The sequence below is a fragment of the Phalacrocorax aristotelis genome, chromosome 6, assembly GCF_949628215.1.
Source record: "Phalacrocorax aristotelis chromosome 6, bGulAri2.1, whole genome shotgun sequence".
Lineage (NCBI taxonomy): Eukaryota > Metazoa > Chordata > Aves > Suliformes > Phalacrocoracidae > Phalacrocorax > Phalacrocorax aristotelis.
In genome coordinates, this window is record NC_134281.1 from 14,852,342 (window position 1) to 14,872,136 (window position 19,795).

Sequence of the window (19,795 nt, forward strand, 5' to 3'; positions counted from 1 at the left end):
TCTGTCTGTACAGGATCTTATGTTTGAACACCTCATATCTGAATACTTTACAAAATTTTAGCACTGACGGTGTTTCATCGCTGTTGTTACAGTTACACAGAGCAGCACTAATGACCGCAAATTACTCTTCTGGCTCTGAGTGCCCAGACACTAAAGTCATATTGCAGCCACCTCTGGAATGGAGTGTGTGCGTACAGGGTAGTTTACTAGCAGACAGCAGCATTGTACAGTACTTGAAGATGTTAAAACTTCATCTAAAGCTAAGGTTTCCTATGACCTTGGTGTTATGAGGTGAAACCCTGAGACCAAAGGAAAGGCTATTATGCTCTGCCAAAATAGAAGAGGAATTCAGGTAAACAGAATATAATTATGTGAATTGCACAGTTTACTGAAGCATCAGAATGTATGCCATCTAAATATTGATGATAAATACTTCCTGTTAGCAGTTGGTGAAGTTAGAAGCTTACATTGTTTGAAAGAGCTTCAGAAAGAGCAGGTGGTCTGAAAATACTCTGGAGTATAAAACATGGTTGATCAGACAGAGTATCTTTATGGTTTCCACTGCATCATATTGAGGGTATGTGTATGGTACTTAAATAACTATTCATGTTAGAGAATAAGCTTTTTAATGCTACTTTTTATATGTAAGAATGTTTTATTCCACTATTGCGTGAGCTCTTCACTTTTTGTTTGTTTGTTTTGGTGGTTGTTGGTTTGGGTTTTTTTTCCCCAGAGGCCTGGATTTTTCTAGACCATGGCGTAACAGTTTTATCCAAGCGAAAAATCAGATCCTTTCCAGCTTGCACATTCTCCACCCCACAATGAAAACTCTCCTGGATTTTGGTTATGCAGCATTTTCCACCTTTCTTATAGTGGATTTCTCAAGTTTCAGGTAAAGTCTGTTTTGGTGAATTATTAACCTGTATAGGTTCTTGAAGCTCAATTCTGTTATTTATCATAGGCTTTTCTATATAATAAACTTCTTCAATGTGTTATTTAATGTTAATTGAATAGGTTACTGTGTGTTATGAAACATTTTAGCTTTTCCTTTCTCTGGGACGTATATATATTTTATTGGTGCTTAAATTTCTGCTAGTATTCAGCCCTTTTGTTTTATGTTATGCCTTTAATTCTGTAAAGATATCCTCATTGTTTATTTAATCTTCATGCCATGATCCCCATAGATCTCTGGTTGAAGTAGCATTTGAAAAAATTACTTCTAGTAGTATTACTGTCTGTGGGGAATTCTATGCTAACTCTGAAGATCAGAATTCTTGCTGGTTTTCCTGAGCTGAATTTTGTTTTTAATCTTGGAATTTTTAGTTTTCATAATTTTCAATATATTTTTCCTCATTATATTTTCTGATAAGTGTTCTTTATTTCCTGGGGTTTGGGGTATTTTTTTCCTTGTTTAAGTCTACAGAAGTGATGCTTAGTTTCCCCCTGTGCTTTCTGCTAAAAAAGAATGGGTTTTTGTAATACAGTGTAAATTACTGTTACTTTACTTCATGGGTTTTTACTTTTTTTTGTTTAATGAAGCTGCCTGTAACTTTCCTTTCTAGATTGAAAAGGCCAATTGACTCTGAATCTTTAAAGACTGATGTCTCTCTAAGCTGTTCTAAAGCAGAAGCTAAGATATTGAATACGTGGTATCAAAGAGTTATCAGTCTCTTTACTCAGAAGCAGTCATTGAATGGTGTTAGGTTCGATCAGGTTGACTCTTTTTATAACTGTGTGGCTACACTTATGTCTAATCAGGTAAAAATCTTTCCTCTCCGTGATAAACCTAATGTGAAATCTAGGTAATTTTAATGAGTCAGCACACTATATGATATGGGGCCTATTTAATTAATCATTGTTAGCCATCTGTTGCATATAATCCAGTAAGTATTCAAGATGTTAAATACTTTTAACTTCCCTCATTTAAAAGAAATACATGGTCTTGTCTGTCTTTTTCTTCTAGCTTTTTAGATGCAGAAAATTTATTCATTCTACCAACAAGATTGTAATTAGCTTAAAGAAGGAAATACCTCACTGTTCTCAGGACCTTTCCTATCACCAATCTTGGCACTACAATTACATGTCATATATTAGCAAAACGAACAAAGCCTGGTCTCTCTCTTGGAAGAAAATGTACCTACACAAACAGACTGGAAGTCCAGCTCTGCCAACGTGTATGCCAGTGGCTATAGTTGTGCAAAATTTCCAAACACATTTTTTTTCTGTAGAAAATGATACCACAATGCTTTGCAAGTTAATTTTTTTCTCCCTGATTATTTATATCATATGGATGTTATATCAATGATCATCTATTTATATAAATATATATAACAATCGTATTATATCAATGGAAGTTACATGAAGCATTTCTCAGTTAATTTTTTTTTGTTTTAGGATTTTCCAATTGCGTTATTTCCTAATAATAATAGAACAAGAACATTCAAATGAAATCACTGATTTCAGATGGCGACAATTGTTTTTCAAAGTTCTTAGTTTACGGAAGATTAAAAATCCTTTAACTTCCAATTAACTTAAAGCATCTGTTGTTTACATTGTTCTATTTAAGAGTATAACAGTCATTTGCAATATATATGTTCAGCAGTTTGAGAGGGCAGTCATTTTTAGGATTAAACCTTTATTTACTTTGTAGAAAAATAACGGAACAATAGTCTAATCAAATCATTGTCAAATTAAAAAAAAAAGTTGGAGAAAAATGCATTCCAGGTACTTCGTTCATACATGTATTAGTAATAGAGCCTCTTTTGTAGCGACAGTAAATTTGTGGGCTTTACCAAAATGTTTGTTTACTTTTCATTAGTTTACATCCTTTAAGGGTTGGGGCTAATGCCCGTTGAAGTAATTAGAAAAATTCACACTACTTCAGTTATTCATGAATCAGGCCAAATGGACTAAAATGAATGGAAATCCTGGCTGATTGAATGAAGGGTAAGTGGGATGGGGCTTTCTGTTCTTTCAGCTAATAGGTGATATATGTTCTTTCCTAGCTGAAAGAATTATTGAGAAGAACAGTTGAAGGTTTTGTGAAACTTTTTCATCCTGAAGACAGACATTGTCTACCTTTATTTAAGATGGAATTGATTCTTGATGAAAAGAAAATGAAGTTTTATCCAAGCTTCCAAGACCTAGAAGAAGCAATACTGTTTATAGTAAATCGTATAGGACAGACTCTCCAGGTGTGCTTTTATCTTTATTTAAATATGTAACTGCTAAGTTGCTCTGTACATGAAAATATTAGTAATTTAGGACTCTGACTACCATGGTAATAGGAAGCAGAATGCAACCTGAGGTATTTATTTTCCATGAGCATTCTGCAGGTCACAGATGCCCAGAGCCCTGGTCTTGATGCCCAGTGGAACTCCAGCACTGAAACTCATTTTGTTATTCCTTGCTTATAAACAAAGTGCTACACCTGCTAGTGATTGGTTTAGTCTGCTGTTTTAATCTGCAAATCTGTGTGTATGTTTACAAATTTATTGTCTGCTTGTTCATTAAATAGAAGTCAGACTGAAAACTTACCCAGGAAAGAAAACTAGCTAGAAGATAACATTTTTGTGTTCTTAGGTATGTTTAGAAAAACCTAAGAGTGCTTTAAGTACAAGTAACCACATATTCTAATTTATTTATGTATTTATTTCTTACATTGAAAATCAAGTAGTTTCGCAGTGTATCCTTTCTGTGAACTAACATTTTGCATAGAAATGTAATGAGCACCTTATTATATGTGTGATGTTTTACAATAAACGTAGATTAATAATTAAGGTCCCCAGGGAAAGACAAGGAAAATTAGGGTTGATATTCCTTTTCTTTCTAAGAAAATGAAAAGCCTTCAATCCCTAACAACTAATATTTACAATATCTAAAGATTTATGTCTTAGGAACCAATCTGTGACTCCAGGGAAGAGAGCCTTTCTGGGGACTTTAGGTGTATCCCTGTGGACTCAGTATTGGCCTTTAATCATACACGATGGTACTTTCAGAGGTGTGTTTGGGGTTTAGTTTTGTGTGTTTGTACATAGGATAGATTTTCATTTTATGTAAGATTGGATAATTATTTTTGTCCATTTTATGTGTTTCCTGTTAAACTTTCTGAAACAGTAAGAGTCATTCTAGGTGTGCATGAAGCACCTGGCCTTGGTCATGATTAGGGTCTCATACTTCTCTGATACAGTGTCTTCTGCAGATTGCAACTTACTTTTAAAATATATGTATCCCTGCATTGCTTTTTGAAATTTAAATAATCAGAACTTGCACTTCTATTAGAACACCCAGACAGTACGCTCTTGGCTAATGGGAGGCATTACAACTCTGGACACTGAGCTTCCTAGACATGTCATAGCATGGGCCACATCTACACTGAAAAAATTGATCAGAGACAACTTAGAAGGTCCAAAGGAATATTTTGAAAACTATGGTGAGTGATGGAAGAGTGTTTAAATAACTGTTACATGTTACTTTTTTCAAAGCAGTAACTTACTGTACAGTGTATGCTTTATAATAATATTAATATTATTGAACTGTAGCTGAAAGGTATGGCTGGCTTGTAGATGGAACTGCACAGGCACGGATAGAAAGATTTGAAGCAGAAGAGCACAGTTTTGATGAATATACTGCTGTAAGTTTTAATTCTACATTTTATATATAAATTTTTACTATACATATAACAATAATTAAAAAGGAACAGAGGATAACAGGCGCTTACCCTTTAGCTAAAAATCATGTTGACTACCTACATATATACAACGTAAGTTTTTTTTTTTTCCCTAAAAGTCTGTGGGAAATTGAAGAAAATACTACTTTTCTTCAATGTGTAATACTTGGCTACATGAATAAGTATTTAAATAAAAGCTTTGAAGTGTGAAATCTGGTATTTTTCTGAAGTTCATAGATGAATTCTTCACCCTCAAGAAGGAAATCTTGAGTTTACCAGAGGTGGCTCATTTCCCTATGATCTGTTTGAATTGTGAGGATTTAAAGCAAGGTTTGGCTAGTAATGCAAACACCTTTGCAACAAAACTAATGGACAGACTAGTTGCAAATCACAGAGAAGAAAATGAAAAGTAAGTAGAATTTTCTGCATGTGAATGCTGTATGTGTTAAATGCATAGCAGAAACATGTAGAAGAAATGCGAATATACCATCTTCCTGTTCAATGAAGACTCCTGGCTACCTAATGATCTCACGCAAGTTACACCAGCTGATGTATTTTTTCTTCTGCTTTAGGCTCAAAAGCTAGAAGGGGAACTTACTAATAAACTTAGATAACAGAGGAGCTAAAGGATCAAAGGGCTTCGTTACAATTAGTGTGCAATACAATACTACTGCACTGTTCATGGAAAGACTAGCTAGATTCTCTTACTACATGACAGATACCTTTAAGTTTTCATAGATGACATAGTAACACTGATCAATTCTAAAGGTTAATTTGCAGGTATGGATTAAATCATGAGTGAGGTCATATTAAATAGCTTGGTTAAAATGAACACTTATAGTCAAGTTTTATAGTGATTCCACATTACCAAAATGACAAAATAATTACTAGGAAAGTGTGTTTGTGTACTGTACTTAAGTTCATGTACTTACCAAAAGTAATTGAAGCATTTATTGCAAAATAATACCCCAAAATCCAAACAAATCAATTACTGTAAGTTTCTAGACTGACGGGGTCATATTCCTTATTTAGTTTCGTAAAGTGATTAATTTTGTGCAGGGTTAATACTTAAAGAAGTAATTTGAACTTTTAATTCCATTAAAGCTGAGCTTGAAGCTAGTCAAACTAAAATCTTAAAATGTTGATATTTTATGTTAAATAAATTTATAGGATATGCAGGGAATTTGAAGCAATTAAGGAACGTGCATTAAAAGTTCCTGAGACAACAGAGGAAATGGTGGAAACAATAGCTTATATAAAAAAGGTCAAAACCAAAGGTATTCAGGACCTGTTGTTGAGGATCAAGGTAAATGACTATCCTTTAATTCTTAATTTTTTACCAAACATGCTGGGCTATGCAAATACAGAATTCATTCCAGAGTACAGAGACTTTTGTCTGATGATGCTGCATGTATGAATAAACTGTATCCTCAGTGTTACCTCAGAGAGAAGTGGGAAGTCCAGCTCATGCTTCGTCATATGCCTGCCTTTCTTATTCCCCATTCCCATGTGTTCTGCATGTCAGTGAGGAAATGCAGCTTTAAGTAAACGATAGCAGATTATAAGACAGTCAGTTTATTGTTTTACCTAAAAACTTACTTCAGGGCTGCTTAAAAAGCTATTTGTGAAAATGTAACACACAAGTGTAAAGAGAATTTTGTGTGTAAAGAGTCATGACTTGGAACACTCGAGGCAATTTACTATTTCAGCAGAATACAGATGACGTTGCATTAGCAGTAGTCCTTTGTGTGCACTCAGAGAACAAAATTGAAAAATTGTGTAAGGTGTGGGTCAGCCAAAAATGTTACTGGATAAGAAGCTCTTTGCTGTATGTTATGATGATATGTATAAGATTTTCTGTTACGGAAATTGGTCTGTAAATAAAACACACATTTATTCTGCAGAATTTATATTTTTTAATAATACTAGGATTTTTGCATGTAGATTTACAGGCCACAGGAATCTCATTTAGAGAAGTAAGCTCACAAATGCGGCAGTGATTTTAATAACTTTTTATATGTATTTTGAATATTAATACTCAATTGGCTGAAATAGCTCTGAATTCTGAAAAGACCATGAAATATAGACCTCTATTTTATCTTTGTAGATAATATTGTCCTACCCTATATTTTAATTAGACCTATGATAACTAAAATTTTGTGAAATCTCTTTTCATAGGAGTGCTGTCGGAAAATGGATTACTTCTTAGATACTTTTTTACTTGCTCCTGAAGATATTGCACTGAATGCAACAGTTCTGCTATGGCCAAAGATGATTAACTCTGTTTTTGATGAGCATGATGATGTAAGATAATTTTCTTAATTTATGGTATATTTGGGCTTGTTAGACTTTTCAGTTTACTTAAGCTATTTATGTCCTCAACAGGCTAAATGTATCTACACATATAACATGAACCATACTAATTTAGACATGCATAAATAACGTATTTCCAGATTTATATATCAACAGAGGGCTTTTTGTGGAGGAATATAAAAATTGTCACAGTAACTTAAAACCTTTAGCAAGTCTTAATTTGTTTGTGGTCAGTACTAGGTAATTCATAGGAAGATGAAAATTCACTATACTGCAGTTAACTAGTACTGAAAATGTAACTGCCAGGCTTCTAATAAGAGTTAGTGCTCTGGACAGGAAGTCATTTAGTTAAAATGATATTTTGTTCTGTCAATAAAAGAAGAGTGGGAATTGTGCTTTTTAGGTAGCAATCATTAATAGAAAATATGCAACACCTAATTTTTTCTCTGTGTGACTAGATGACTTTCTTCCACTTGTCTGTTTTCATCTTGCTAGCATTCTTTCTCTCTGGCTGTGATACAGTAAGTCAAGTCTTTTGGTTTTCTCTGGACTGTCTGTAACAATTTAGTATAGATTTAATATTTCTTTTAAAAATGTTTAAGGATTAATAACATTTTCGAAAATAAAAATCTCAATATCTTAAATATCACAACTGAGGATTTCTCTTTCACTGAGTCTTAGTATCTAAATAAGGGGTATGTCCACGGGTAGTAAGTATGCCTCTGATGTAAAACATACCCAGCTTGGGAGACTGCTATGTTTGCATGTTATCATTCTTGTAATCCCCAAAAATAAATGACTGAAATTGATTTTCTACTTGTACACAGAGAGTCCATGATGCTTGTTCAAATTATTTTTAATGAAAATGGTAGTACAGAGTGTATCTGACTTAATGAGAGTCCCTCAGGAGTATACCTCTCTGTAGCCAACTCTCTAGTAACTTGCATTGTGCTAGAGCTTGAGGGCAAGAAATGTTTTACATCAAGTTTTTATGAGTCTGCATATTTGCATTTTATACTTTCAGATATGAGTCCGTTCTTACTCTAATGCAGTAGGAAAAGACTGGTTCTTCCTTTGGAGAGGTTCTGTTTGTCTGCTTCACAGTTTTTGTGTGTCAATAGGTGTCCTTTTCTCAGGAGATCTCTGCCTTCATTGATTTCTTGTTTGGTACCTTAAAAATAACCCCTCTGGGTGCAGACCCAGTGCTTTAGAGTGGTGTTATGTTCTAGAATTTCTACCTTCTATAGCAGTAAATACATGTGGGATAGCACAGACTCAACAACTGTAGATGTCTCTCCTTCTGGCAATAAACCACCGAAACCCAGAGATTAGAATCTTCTATTTTTTTCTGTAATACTTTCCTATCTTTTGTCTGATTGCTGAAGGAGGCCTTTAAGGCAGTTGTAACTGCTATGATTATTGAGAGAAGGGTTCCGTGTTAACATATAGAGGTTGCAGACACTTAAATGGGACATACGGAAAGCAACTCCTGAAGAAATTTCAATTATTGTAAGGAAAACACTTACCTGTGTTGTTTATTTTCTGTCTGTTCATGCTAAATGTTTAATTTAGATTTTACCATTTTAAAAAAAACCCACAATTGTTTTATAGCTGATTGAACAGTCTAAACGTAAAGGAGAGCAAGAACTAGTACGTAAATGTGAGAAACTGATGGTGGAATTAGACAAGCTGACACGTTCTGTGATGGAGTTTGAAGAATGCTCGGAACTGGATTGCATGCAACAGGTCTGCTTAACATTTAGTATAAAATGGGTAGAAATATTTTGTATGTTTAATACACAGGGGTCATAGAAGAAACTTAGAATTAAAAGTGATCAGTTATTTTAACAAATGGGAGCTAAAAAGGTTATTATCCTCTTGCCACAGTGAACAAACTCATAAAATTAACTCTCCCCACCGTCACCCCTCCTTTTTGTATTGCATTGGCAATAACATTTGACTTAAAGGGAAGTTTACTCTAAAGTTGTGCTTAAATTAGCTGAAAGTTAATACCAGCAAGGTCTGAGATATTACAGATGCATAAAGTGAATGATTTATCTACCCTGGTTTATATAAAGCATGGAATTCTGGCCCCAGTGACATTATTCGCAAATAACTTCAGTGGTTTCAGAATTCTCTTCCCTGTTTTCGATATATTGAGGAACTGGAGGAAGAAGTAGCAAGTTAGAAAGATGGATTGGTAGCAATGTGATTTTTTTTTTTTTTTTCCTATGAACCTTAAAACTTCGTTTTTCTGCTAATGAAGAGCAGACCATGGGCCCCAAAACTTTGCAAATTTCTAGAAGCATTTTATAATCACCAGAGCATGTCTTGTCCTTTAATCGCAGGCTTATCACAATTGTGCTTGGTAATTTTGGTTTTTAAAACAAAACACTTCAAAGCACAAAACAGAAATCCTAAAATAATCGCAGTTGTCCTTATGATGAGTCAGGTACATAAAAACGTCTATGCCTGGGAACAGTGAATTTTAAAGCTCAAACATTTTGAAAATGGTTTTATACTCTTAAATTCAGTAATGATAAAATCAGCTTTATTTTTCTTCATGTTGATCTGGGTTCTTCACAGTTTATCTACTCAAGGATAAGAAGATGTGTTTGTAACTCATGTTTTCTAAAATATTAATAAATAAGAAGGCTTATTATATTTTGATATTTTATTTTGATGGCTGTCAGAGCATAATTAGTTATCTCTCAAGACATCCAACTATTTGATTTCAGTATGTGGCTGACCTGAGGGTGTTACAGAAACGCATGCAGGAGGCTGATGAAACAGTAGCTCTTATTAATAAAGAAGAGACTCTGCTCAAATGGAAACTGAGTGAGTTCCCACTCCTCAACAACTTAAAAGTTGAGATTGAACCATATCAGAAACTCTTTCATCTTATACTGAAATGGCAACGAACAGAAAAAAGGTAATTCAGCTCTTGAAGCTAAGTGAGGAGAGTGGGAAAAATGCTCATGCTGTTTTTGTTCATGTCAGATGCAGAATATGGATTTTTCTTAAACATTTATTTGTTATTAGCAATCTAAGTACAATAGTAATATAACCTAAATATCAGGGTTGTTATTTTAATTCAGCTAGAAAAAACGTCAGTTGTGGTTTGTAATGGGGATTTTGGGAGGGTTTTTTGTTCATTTTTTTTGTTCGTTTTTTATGTAATTCAAAGGTGTATATCACATACACATGTATTGGTCATGCCGGCAAAGCCTATAATAAGACAGACTGTGAAAGAAATGTATTAGGAAATAAAAATTTGGTTAATTATGAGCCAGTTTGTATACCAGGAAAAGAAGTAGTTCAGTTAGAAAGCTCACAGTCCGTATGTAATGAAAACCATTTTTAACCTAACGGCTGTCCAAAGTGCCATGCAGGTGTGCTCAAGTGATTACATTGCTTCCTCATGGCTAGATCCTATCACAAAAACTGTAGTATGTCTGAGGCTAAATTAAGTGAGATTGTTTAGCAGTTTCTGCACTCTTTGGAAGTTAGAATGTCACGTGGCTAGAAAGCGTGGATTTTTTTGAAAAATACAAAGGCCTAGTATATTTTGGTGTCATATGTTAATCTCTATCCAGAGCTTATCTTAAATATTTCTCTATCCGTGCAGTTACTTGGTTTCAATATGCGACTGGCTTGAGTGAATTACACAAATACAGAGAAGACACTGATCAAGCCACCTTTAGTTGCCATTCTATGCAAAATTCTAATGCACAATAACTAGAAAAAAGTGCTTTGCTCTAATTTAAATAACTATTAATCTACATCTCGTTTGTGTTGCAAAACAAAGTGTTAATTACTTGCGGTCTATTTGTTTATTATTCTGTTTTCTAACTTTGTGGGTTTTCTCAGATGGATGGATGGTACCTTTTTGGATCTAAATGCGGAAAGCATGGAGGCTGAGGTTGATGAGTTTTTTAGAGATATATACAAGGCGTCAAGACTGTTCCAACAAAAGCAGAAGAAAATTCAACAGGAGTGGAAAAAGACATCACAACACAGAACTGCAGAAGAGAAGACAGAAGAAGAAACAAAGGCAAATCCAACTCTTACAATGTGTTCTTCAGTTCTGGAGCAGATTAAAGACTTTAAGGTAAGAAAAGGTGAGGGATATTAATATTTCATGCCGAGGGACAAATGCTAACTTCAGCACTCAGTATAGGTAGATGATGCAGTATTAGAGACTCATATTATTACAGAGAGAGAGAGCTCTGAATCACCATTTCCAGATTGTACTGCCATATTGATTTTAAATAAAATTGGATTTTGGATATCTTTGTAGTTTTAGGAATGTAAAATGTTAAAGAGTGGACACATACAGCAGAAAAGTAATTTTTGGATGCAGAGGAACATTTAAGGATGTAGTTGGGAATTTTGAAATGGGAATATACATTATGTTGATGGAAGCCCAATTTAACATAAAGCAGCTGAAAAATGGTTCATTTTCTCTTTCCTGCTAAGACTGTGCTTAATAGTTTTATGTTTCTTCTTCAGTAATTTACTGCAATTATTTAGAAATTGAGTGGATAACTGAATGGATCCATCTGCACTTTTCAGAAAAGAACTTCATGTCATCAGCTACTGCAGCAGAATTTCAAATGCATGGCAGAGATGATTAAAAATTTAAGAAATAACACACATCACAATTTTTACCTTTATAAATGTATTTCCTCAATTAGGAGTATATTCCCACTGTGACTATCTTTTGTAACCCTGGCATGAGAACTCGTCATTGGCAGCAGATGTCAAATCTAGTAGGATATGATTTAACACCAGACTCTGGAACTACCCTGAGGAAAGTTTTAAAGCAGAATCTAGCCTCTTATTTGGAAGAGTTTGAAGCTATAAGCGTAGGTGCAAGCAAGGTAAGCACAAAAAATTGACAGTGACAAATACAACATAAGGTCTCTTGGTGATGGCTTTTATGGCTTACTAGAATTTTCGGCTTTGCCCTTATGCAACAAAAGAGACTTGGTGAGACTTCGGTCCATTAGATGATAACAGTGAGCGTGTAAACATTTGTATGTCATGTTACATCATTAGTATTTCCTGAGTGTACTGCTTTCTGTGCACTAGAAAATGATATGCTAAAGAAATAATAGCAAGAAGTTAATTTATACTGTTAGAGAAAAATAACTTATTCAGCTAGATAAGCTTATACGTTAGTGAGCTGGTAAAAGAAAATAGTTTATTTTAGACACTGCATTATTTTTTTCAACTGTAGGAATTTTCCTTAGAGAAAGCAATGCAGGCCATGATGGCAACTTGGGATTCCATTTCCTTCAATACAAGCTTGTATCATGAGACAGATGTTCATATTCTGTCTGCAGTGGATGAGATTCAAGCTGTTCTTGATGAGCAGATTATGAAAACTCAGACAATGAGAGGATCACTTTTCATTAAACCATTCGACAAAGAAATCAGGGTATGATGAGTACTTTTTTTTACCATTTTTACTTGCAGGATAACTATAATATAAGAGTATGTCAGCTGCATTAAAACTTTATTTGACTTGTTAATGAAATGCTTTCATTGATTTTTATTTTTTTTTCAGCAAGATTCTTCTGAGTTCATATAAGTCCTAGTTACATTATTTCTGTGTTGGCATTCCCTCTTCCATTCAGATTCAAGTGCAACCAAGAGAATGTGACTTATTTTTTTTTCCATATTTTGCAAAATCACTATTTCTGTTAGTGTCTTTAACTTTGCTGCTTAAAAACTGGAAACGTTTTTTATTATTGTTAATAAGAACAATTACTGATTTAATCCTGGAGTTTTGGACTCAAATTTTGACCTATAGTGGTTTTGTCTGGGCAAGGAAACTTCTTGAGGGCTGGGAGAGGTTTTTTTAATCAGGCCTCAGAACAATGATGGGATTGCTTTACAGATGCTTTTGTATTTTCAGGGCTAGAGTAGTCTTTGGTGGTAACACCATGACTATTGACAGGAGAGAAGCTGGTGAAATTGCTTTGCAGTTACCCTCCCCAGTTCTTTGTAGGTTTATGTAGGAAATCTTCAGGTTCAAGCAGGCTCAGTGAACAGAGGTAGTATTTACCCTTTACAGGCAGCTTCTCCAGCCTCTTCCAGAGGTATCTGCTATTGTTCACTTTAGGGACAGGATGCTGGGCCGGTTGGATCTCTCCTGTGATCTAGTGTGGCCTTTCTGGTATTCATGTGTCCCTGCTGTAATTAGCTGCAAACCAAAAGCTCCTTGCTCTGGGGACATGAAACAGAATTTATCACTGGTAGCCCCCTGAGTATTACTTAACCATTAAGTTGTTAAAAGATCATAGCTCTAAAGTGATAACTGCATTTTGGAAAATTCATTTCCAGGTAATTTAAACTTTCTGAACTACTTTGACCATCTGTTTATGTGGAAGAACCTAAATGCTCCTAAGTATTTTTCTTTTATTTTGTTTACTGCTTGGCATTTTTATTTTCTCCTTGGGAACTAGAGTATCACACTGTCTACTTTTCCTGTATTCATTCTCTCTAACGTTATATGTTTGGAAATATTAAGGTAACATTCTTTAAATATTTATTAAGGAATGGGAAAATCACTTAATTCAAATTCAGGAGATTATTGATGAATGGCTGAAAGTGCAAGCACAGTGGCTTTATTTGGAACCCATTTTTTCTTCTGAGGAAATTATGCAACAGTTGCCAGAAGAGGGGCGTCTCTTTCAGACTGTGGATAGATACTGGAGGGATATTATGAAGTATTGTGCCAAAGACCCAAAGGTAAGGAAAATATATGGTATTTAAAGGAAACAATAGCTTGTCTTGGTTCTTTTTGTCAGTGCTTTTTTCAGAATATATATGATGAACTAGTACATCAGTTGCCTAGACTTTGTAGGGCCAAAGCTATGTTGTACATTACTTAAATAACTTCTACTGTTTGAAGTATCTTATTTATAACTTGCAGTTTGCCTGTGTGTGTTACAGGTTCTTGTTGCTACTTCTATGATGGGGTTACTGGAGAAGCTTCAGAACTGTAATGAGCTTCTTGACAAAATCATGAAAGGGCTTAATGCTTATCTTGAGAAAAAACGTCTCTTCTTTCCCCGGTATGATGAGTTTTGGCTATTTAAAAACCAAAAATTCTGAATGGTTATTTTGTTGTGAATAAGGTCAGCCTTTAAAGTAGCTTGATAATACAGTTGGCTTTTTTTTTAATCTTTTTTTCTAAATTTTTTAAGCTTCTTTTTCTTGTCTAATGATGAAATGTTGGATATCCTGTCGGAGACTAAGGATCCTCTCAGAGTTCAGCCTCACTTGAAGAAGTGTTTTGAAGGCATTGCTAAGCTACATTTCCTTCCCAATTTGGATATTAAAGCGATGTATAGTTCTGAAGGCGAGCGTGTAGAACTGATTTCAACCATTTCTACTTCTGAAGCTCGAGGTGCAGTGGAGAAGTGGTTAATTCAAGTAGAAGATATTATGCTGAAGAGTATACATGATGTTATTGCTAGATCAAGAATGGTATGGGTTTTGTAATAGTTTAACTGTGGCACAAATAGACCTTCCTTTATTTTAGGGCTGTCTCTTTGCTTCCTAAAATTATTCCTGAATACAAGACTTGATGAAGTTATGGGTCCAGGACCAAGTTAATGTGACTTGTATTTATAGGCTGGTGAGATAAGTAAGAGTTTAGTTTGAATAAGAATCAAATTGCTTTCCCCTAACACTGGGTATAAATTCTTTTAAAAGCCTGGCAGCGGTACTGTGTTTCTAGGATATATCACCTGATGTAAATAAATTATTCAGGTTTTTTTATTTAATTACAAGTTAGAAATACAACACTCATATTATGTTTTCTCCCTCCTGAAAGAAAATAATTAGTCAGGAAGTGTTTCTTTGTATGAAGTTAGCAAGTTGTGAATATATACATAATATGGAAAGATAATTGCAAGAATCTTTAAAAGTTATTTTATAACAAATTGCAAATCTAAGGGGAAAAGAGCATTTTAAAGTTCACTTGGACTTTGAAAATAGGAAAATAATATTTTTAGCAAAGAATATTATTAGGATCACATTATACGCTTCTGTATTACATTATTATATATATACACTGACGCTGTATTTGTATACTGTATTAAACTTCTTCAGGCATATCTAGAGACTGAAAGAAAAAGATGGGTTCTGGAGTGGCCTGGGCAAGTAGTATTGTGTGTATCTCAAATGTTTTGGACAAGTGAGGTACATGAAGTTCTTAGCAGTGGACCAGAGGTACTTTTTCATGCATAATCTTTTTTAAAAACCTTTATAAATTTTTCCCTTTAGCTTATGTATTTTTCTTAATCAAATATTTTTCTAAAATCAAAATAAAATTTGAAAAAGCATCAGTATATGAGTTCGATATACATGAATTTGTGTACAGTGATTTATACCTTTGATTCAGGTACTTGAATATGCTTCTTGCTTAGAGCAAGCATAGATTTAAACATAGCTTTGCACCATAAATACATAACTCTGAGAGTGAGAGCGAAATTGATACAAAAACATGACAATGTAAAAGAATGGCTTAATAAGCAATCTCCATTAAGATATTTAGTCAACATGAAGTCTGGAACACTTGAAACTGTCATATAATCAGTCTCATAATTAAATTTTTTTCTCCTAGGGTTTAAAGGAGTATTATGATACACTTCAGCTTCAACTTAATGATATTGTAGACCTGGTAAGAGGAAAATTGTCGAAGCAAACAAGGATTACGCTGGGTGCCTTGGTTACTATTGATGTTCATGCTAGAGACATCCTCATGGAAATGATTGAAAGTGGTAATTACCTTTTAAAACATTTTTCTTCGTGTGTGTCTTAATACATAGTTAGGTAAAAATAGTTAACCAATCTGATCTTGCTGCCTAAAACACAACAGTATTAAGATATGTATGTATTACAATGTGAAGATCAACATTAATAATTTCAGAGCTGTTTTAAACCTAATAGAAAATCCAGTTACCTAAAACGTCTTTTATGAGTGCTTTCAATTCTGTGTTTATCAGGCGTGCAGAGTGAAACAGACTTCCAGTGGCTTGCACAACTACGATATTACTGGGAATTTGAGAATGTTCGTGTCTGCATCATTAATTGCAATGTAAAATATGCCTATGAATACCTTGGAAACTCACCACGCCTTGTCATTACTCCTCTTACAGACAGGTGTTACCGCACCTTGGTATGATCTTCCACCAGTACTGCTAAATACTGTATTTACTGCAGTGTAGTATTTCTTATACTGCTCATTACAGCCATACTTTTTAGGGCTTGTAGTTGCTGTCAGACTCTGGTATTTCTGTTAAAATGTGGTTTTCGAAGATGATAATTTCTATAGAATATTAACATGAAACTGACTTCTAACAACTAATCCGGACAGCCCACCAACATGACTGAAATATTAGTGGATTGTTCTGTTGTAGATGTGTTTTTTAATACGCAAAGAGAAAAAACACCCAATATTTTTATTGCTGTCCAGATTATAAGAACACAAAATTATTTTCTGATGTTCTGTGGTTGCTAAATAAAATGGAGAAGGATCCACTTGTGATCATATTGTTCCTCAGACTAGAACAACAGTTTGGTAACTTTTTAGTATTCCTGCTCTTGTAAGAGGTGTTCATTATTGTACTGGTCTATCCTCAGCTAGCCTCTGACAACTGAAAGGTACCAAAGTCATCTCAGATATGGCTTTCCTGGTTATCATTTACAGCCGTTTATTTGGCTGGACTGTGGTTTCAAGTTTTACTAGGCACCCATCCTCCTCCTGTTTCAAGATGGTAATTTTTATGCTGTGGAGACCTAATCACAAACTCTGTAGGGTTTAAAAAAGAAAAGGTCTGAAAACACCTGAATGATATATTTGAAGATTTTTTTTTTTTTTTGCCCTCTTCATAGCTTCAATTTTTATGGTATGCTTCTAGCTGATGCTTGGTACCTATTTGGCAAAACATCAAGGTACATTGGTGTGAGAGGAAGATATAGCTGGTGCTATGTTGCTTTTTTGAGCTTACACACCTTGAATCTTGGAGCAAGGTTGTTGGAATCCTGGTACCCTGGCAAAAGGAATTCTTGTCCTTTGCCCGCAAAGGTCTTAATACAGTATTCCCAGTGCTTGTCAGTATAGACATGGCCCTGGAACTGTGGACTGGAAGCCAAATAAATCTGAGTTTTTGTTTAGAGTCTGCAACTTTATTTTTTTTCTGTCAGATTTTCCTCCTACTTCAATTGAATGTAGGAGGGAATATGGAACAGTCAATGGAATACACAGGCAACAAGGTGGGACATGTGGGAAACAAAAAAGGAAGAGCAGGAAAAAGTATATTAAAGAAGAAACAGAGATAGAAAAGAGTAGCAACCAAGTTATTGCATCAAATTAAATTTGAAAGAGTTTGGATGCTTAGAAGGTATCTAAGCAGGAACTGAAAGATTGGGTCCAATAAAGTTTGAGTAACTAATCATGGTCATGATCATAATAAAACTAAACTTTCTGTTAGGGTCAAAATTCAATATGTAGTTCCAAGCTGTAAATACATTTCAGATTGTTTTTAATTAGCATAACCATACATATAATGCTAGTTTAGACCAGTCACTGTATCTCTCTAGTGCAATTTAATTTAACATTTTCATTCAGAATAATTTGATGTGAATGAAGTACTAATAATTTCCATAACTATTTCTGTTTCTTAGATTGGAGCCTTTTATTTAAACCTTGGTGGTGCCCCAGAAGGTCCAGCGGGGACAGGTAAAACAGAGACCACCAAAGATTTGGCTAAAGCTCTTGCTGTTCAGTGTGTTGTCTTCAACTGCTCTGATGGCCTTGATTACCTGGCAATGGGAAAGGTAAATAGAAAATAAATGTTAGGCTTTGTATTGTATTTTTTTTAGGATGAAAATTGTAGGTTGCTTACTTCGCAGAGACACTTAAATGTGTCACCTGTGACCTGCTACCTTTGGACACTATAAACTGGTCTCTACATATGTTTTTAATTTTCAGTGCTTTATAAAATCCTATTAAGTCACTAAAACATAAAGAAACAAGAGTTTGCAGGATCAGGATCTTCTGATTTAGCTTTCTTTAGAACCAAGGAGAAACTTTGTTCTTCAGTACATCACTGATCTTTGCTCTAAGCAGGCTTACATATTACTATCTTCATTGTATCTTTCATGTAATTAAACTTCCAACATGATACTGTTAGTTTCTTTTTTTCTAACATTCTGTCAGTGATATTATTGCTGTCTTTCTTCATTTGCAGTTTTTCAAGGGTTTAGCTTCATCAGGTGCGTGGGCGTGTTTTGATGAATTCAATCGCATTGAACTGGAAGTACTGTCTGTTGTGGCACAGCAGATCCTTTGCATCCAGAGAGCCATACAGACAAAGCTAGAAACATTTGTTTTTGAAGGAACTGAACTGAAGCTTAACCCCAACTGCTTTGTAGCTATTACTATGAATCCAGGTTACGCAGGGCGTTCTGAACTTCCAGATAATCTGAAGGTAAAATAATAATATAAATGCTTCTGCTTAAGAATGAGTTTTTCAGAAAAATTGAGGGACACATGTATTGCTGGTATTATTCTAGTTGGTACAGTCTGAATTATAAACATATACTTGTTAAAGAATTTACCCATACTAAGCCTTTTTTTTACTTCTTCCCTCCCGCCAAGTACTGTGGTTTTTCAAGTAATTTGAAATAATTTTTATTTTCTAATTTTTTCATGTTTTTCATTATTATTCTTCCAGGCCAAAGGCTGCAATGCTGTAGCAAGTCAAGTGGCAAGTGTCAGGCTGTGGGTAGATTATAAGATTTGGATGGTAACTTTAAGGTGGAGGCATAGGCTGGAAAAAATGCTATAAGAAAGTGTTTTTACATTGCATTTATTGTAGTCCTATGTAAAAGAAATGTTAGCAAAAGAAATGTATGCAGAGATGTGATGAGGAAGGCCAAGGCCCACTTGGAATTAAATCTGGCAAGGCATGTTAAAAATAACAAGAAGGGCTTCTTTAAATACATCAGCAGTAAAAGGAAGACTGGGGACACAGTGGGCCCACTGCTGAATAAGGAAGGGGCCCTGGTGACGCAGGGTGCAGAGAAGGCGGAGTTACTGAATGCCTTCTTTGCCTTGGCCTTTACTGCTAAGGGAGGCCCTCAGGTATCTCAGCCCCCAGAGAAGAGAGGACAAATTGGGACAAAGGAAGGCTTACCATTGGTTGAGAAGGATTGGGTCAGAGATCACCTGTGCAAACTGGATCCTTGCAAATCCATGGGCCCCGATGGGATGCACCCATGAGTGCTGAGAGAACTGGCAGATGTTCTTGCTGAGCCACTCTCCATCATCTTTGAAAGGTCATGGAGGACAGGAGAGGTGCCCCAGGACTGGAGGACAGCAAATGTCACTCCAGTCTTCAAGAAGGGCAAGAAGGAGGACGTGGGGAACTATATGCCAGTCAGTCTCACCTCCGGCCCTGGAAAGGTGATGGAGCAGTTCATCCTGGAGGTAATCTCCAGGCATGTAGAGGACAAGAAGGTTATCAGAAGTAGTCAACATGGATTCACCAAGGGAAGATCATGTTTGACCAACCTTATTGTCTTCTATACTGGCTGCTTTGACAAAGGGAGAGCAGTGCATGTTGTCTATCTTGACTTCAGTAAGGCATTTGATACTGTCTCCCATAGCATCCTCACAGGCAAGCTAAGGAAGTGTGGGTTGGATGAGTGAGGTGGATTGAGAACTGGCTCAACAACAGAGCTCAGAGGGTTGTGATCAACAGGGCAGAGTCTGGATGGAGGCCTGTCACT

The 19,795-nt window shown here is 35.2% G+C and overlaps 1 protein-coding gene across 12 annotated transcripts in view; it reads left to right on the forward strand.

Moving 5' to 3' along the window:
• The window catches only part of DNAH12 (dynein axonemal heavy chain 12), a 77,553-nt gene that overhangs the window by 8,846 nt on the left and 48,912 nt on the right, over window positions 1–19,795 (forward strand). For 11 of the 12 annotated variants that reach the window (XR_012661043.1, XR_012661044.1, XR_012661047.1 and 8 more), the window contains exons 7-27: window positions 734–892; window positions 1,563–1,758; window positions 3,006–3,194; window positions 4,282–4,432; window positions 4,542–4,633; window positions 4,900–5,078; window positions 5,840–5,975; window positions 6,848–6,973; window positions 8,594–8,728; window positions 9,721–9,914; window positions 10,853–11,093; window positions 11,680–11,865; window positions 12,225–12,425; window positions 13,547–13,741; window positions 13,946–14,067; window positions 14,200–14,482; window positions 15,110–15,229; window positions 15,624–15,780; window positions 16,006–16,178; window positions 17,687–17,839; window positions 18,253–18,492. Coding sequence is in view for 5 of the 12 variants with exons in the window: in XM_075096135.1 (XP_074952236.1) it covers window positions 734–892; window positions 1,563–1,758; window positions 3,006–3,194; window positions 4,282–4,432; window positions 4,542–4,633; window positions 4,900–5,078; window positions 5,840–5,975; window positions 6,848–6,973; window positions 8,594–8,728; window positions 9,721–9,914; window positions 10,853–11,093; window positions 11,680–11,865; window positions 12,225–12,425; window positions 13,547–13,741; window positions 13,946–14,067; window positions 14,200–14,482; window positions 15,110–15,229; window positions 15,624–15,780; window positions 16,006–16,178; window positions 17,687–17,839; window positions 18,253–18,492 (3,628 nt within the window). In the remaining 7 variants the exon portion in view is untranslated. The remainder of the gene's footprint in view (window positions 1–733; window positions 893–1,562; window positions 1,759–3,005; window positions 3,195–4,281; window positions 4,433–4,541; window positions 4,634–4,899; window positions 5,079–5,839; window positions 5,976–6,847; window positions 6,974–8,593; window positions 8,729–9,720; window positions 9,915–10,852; window positions 11,094–11,679; window positions 11,866–12,224; window positions 12,426–13,546; window positions 13,742–13,945; window positions 14,068–14,199; window positions 14,483–15,109; window positions 15,230–15,623; window positions 15,781–16,005; window positions 16,179–17,686; window positions 17,840–18,252; window positions 18,493–19,795) is intronic. The other variant, XM_075096139.1, reaches the window with a different exon arrangement.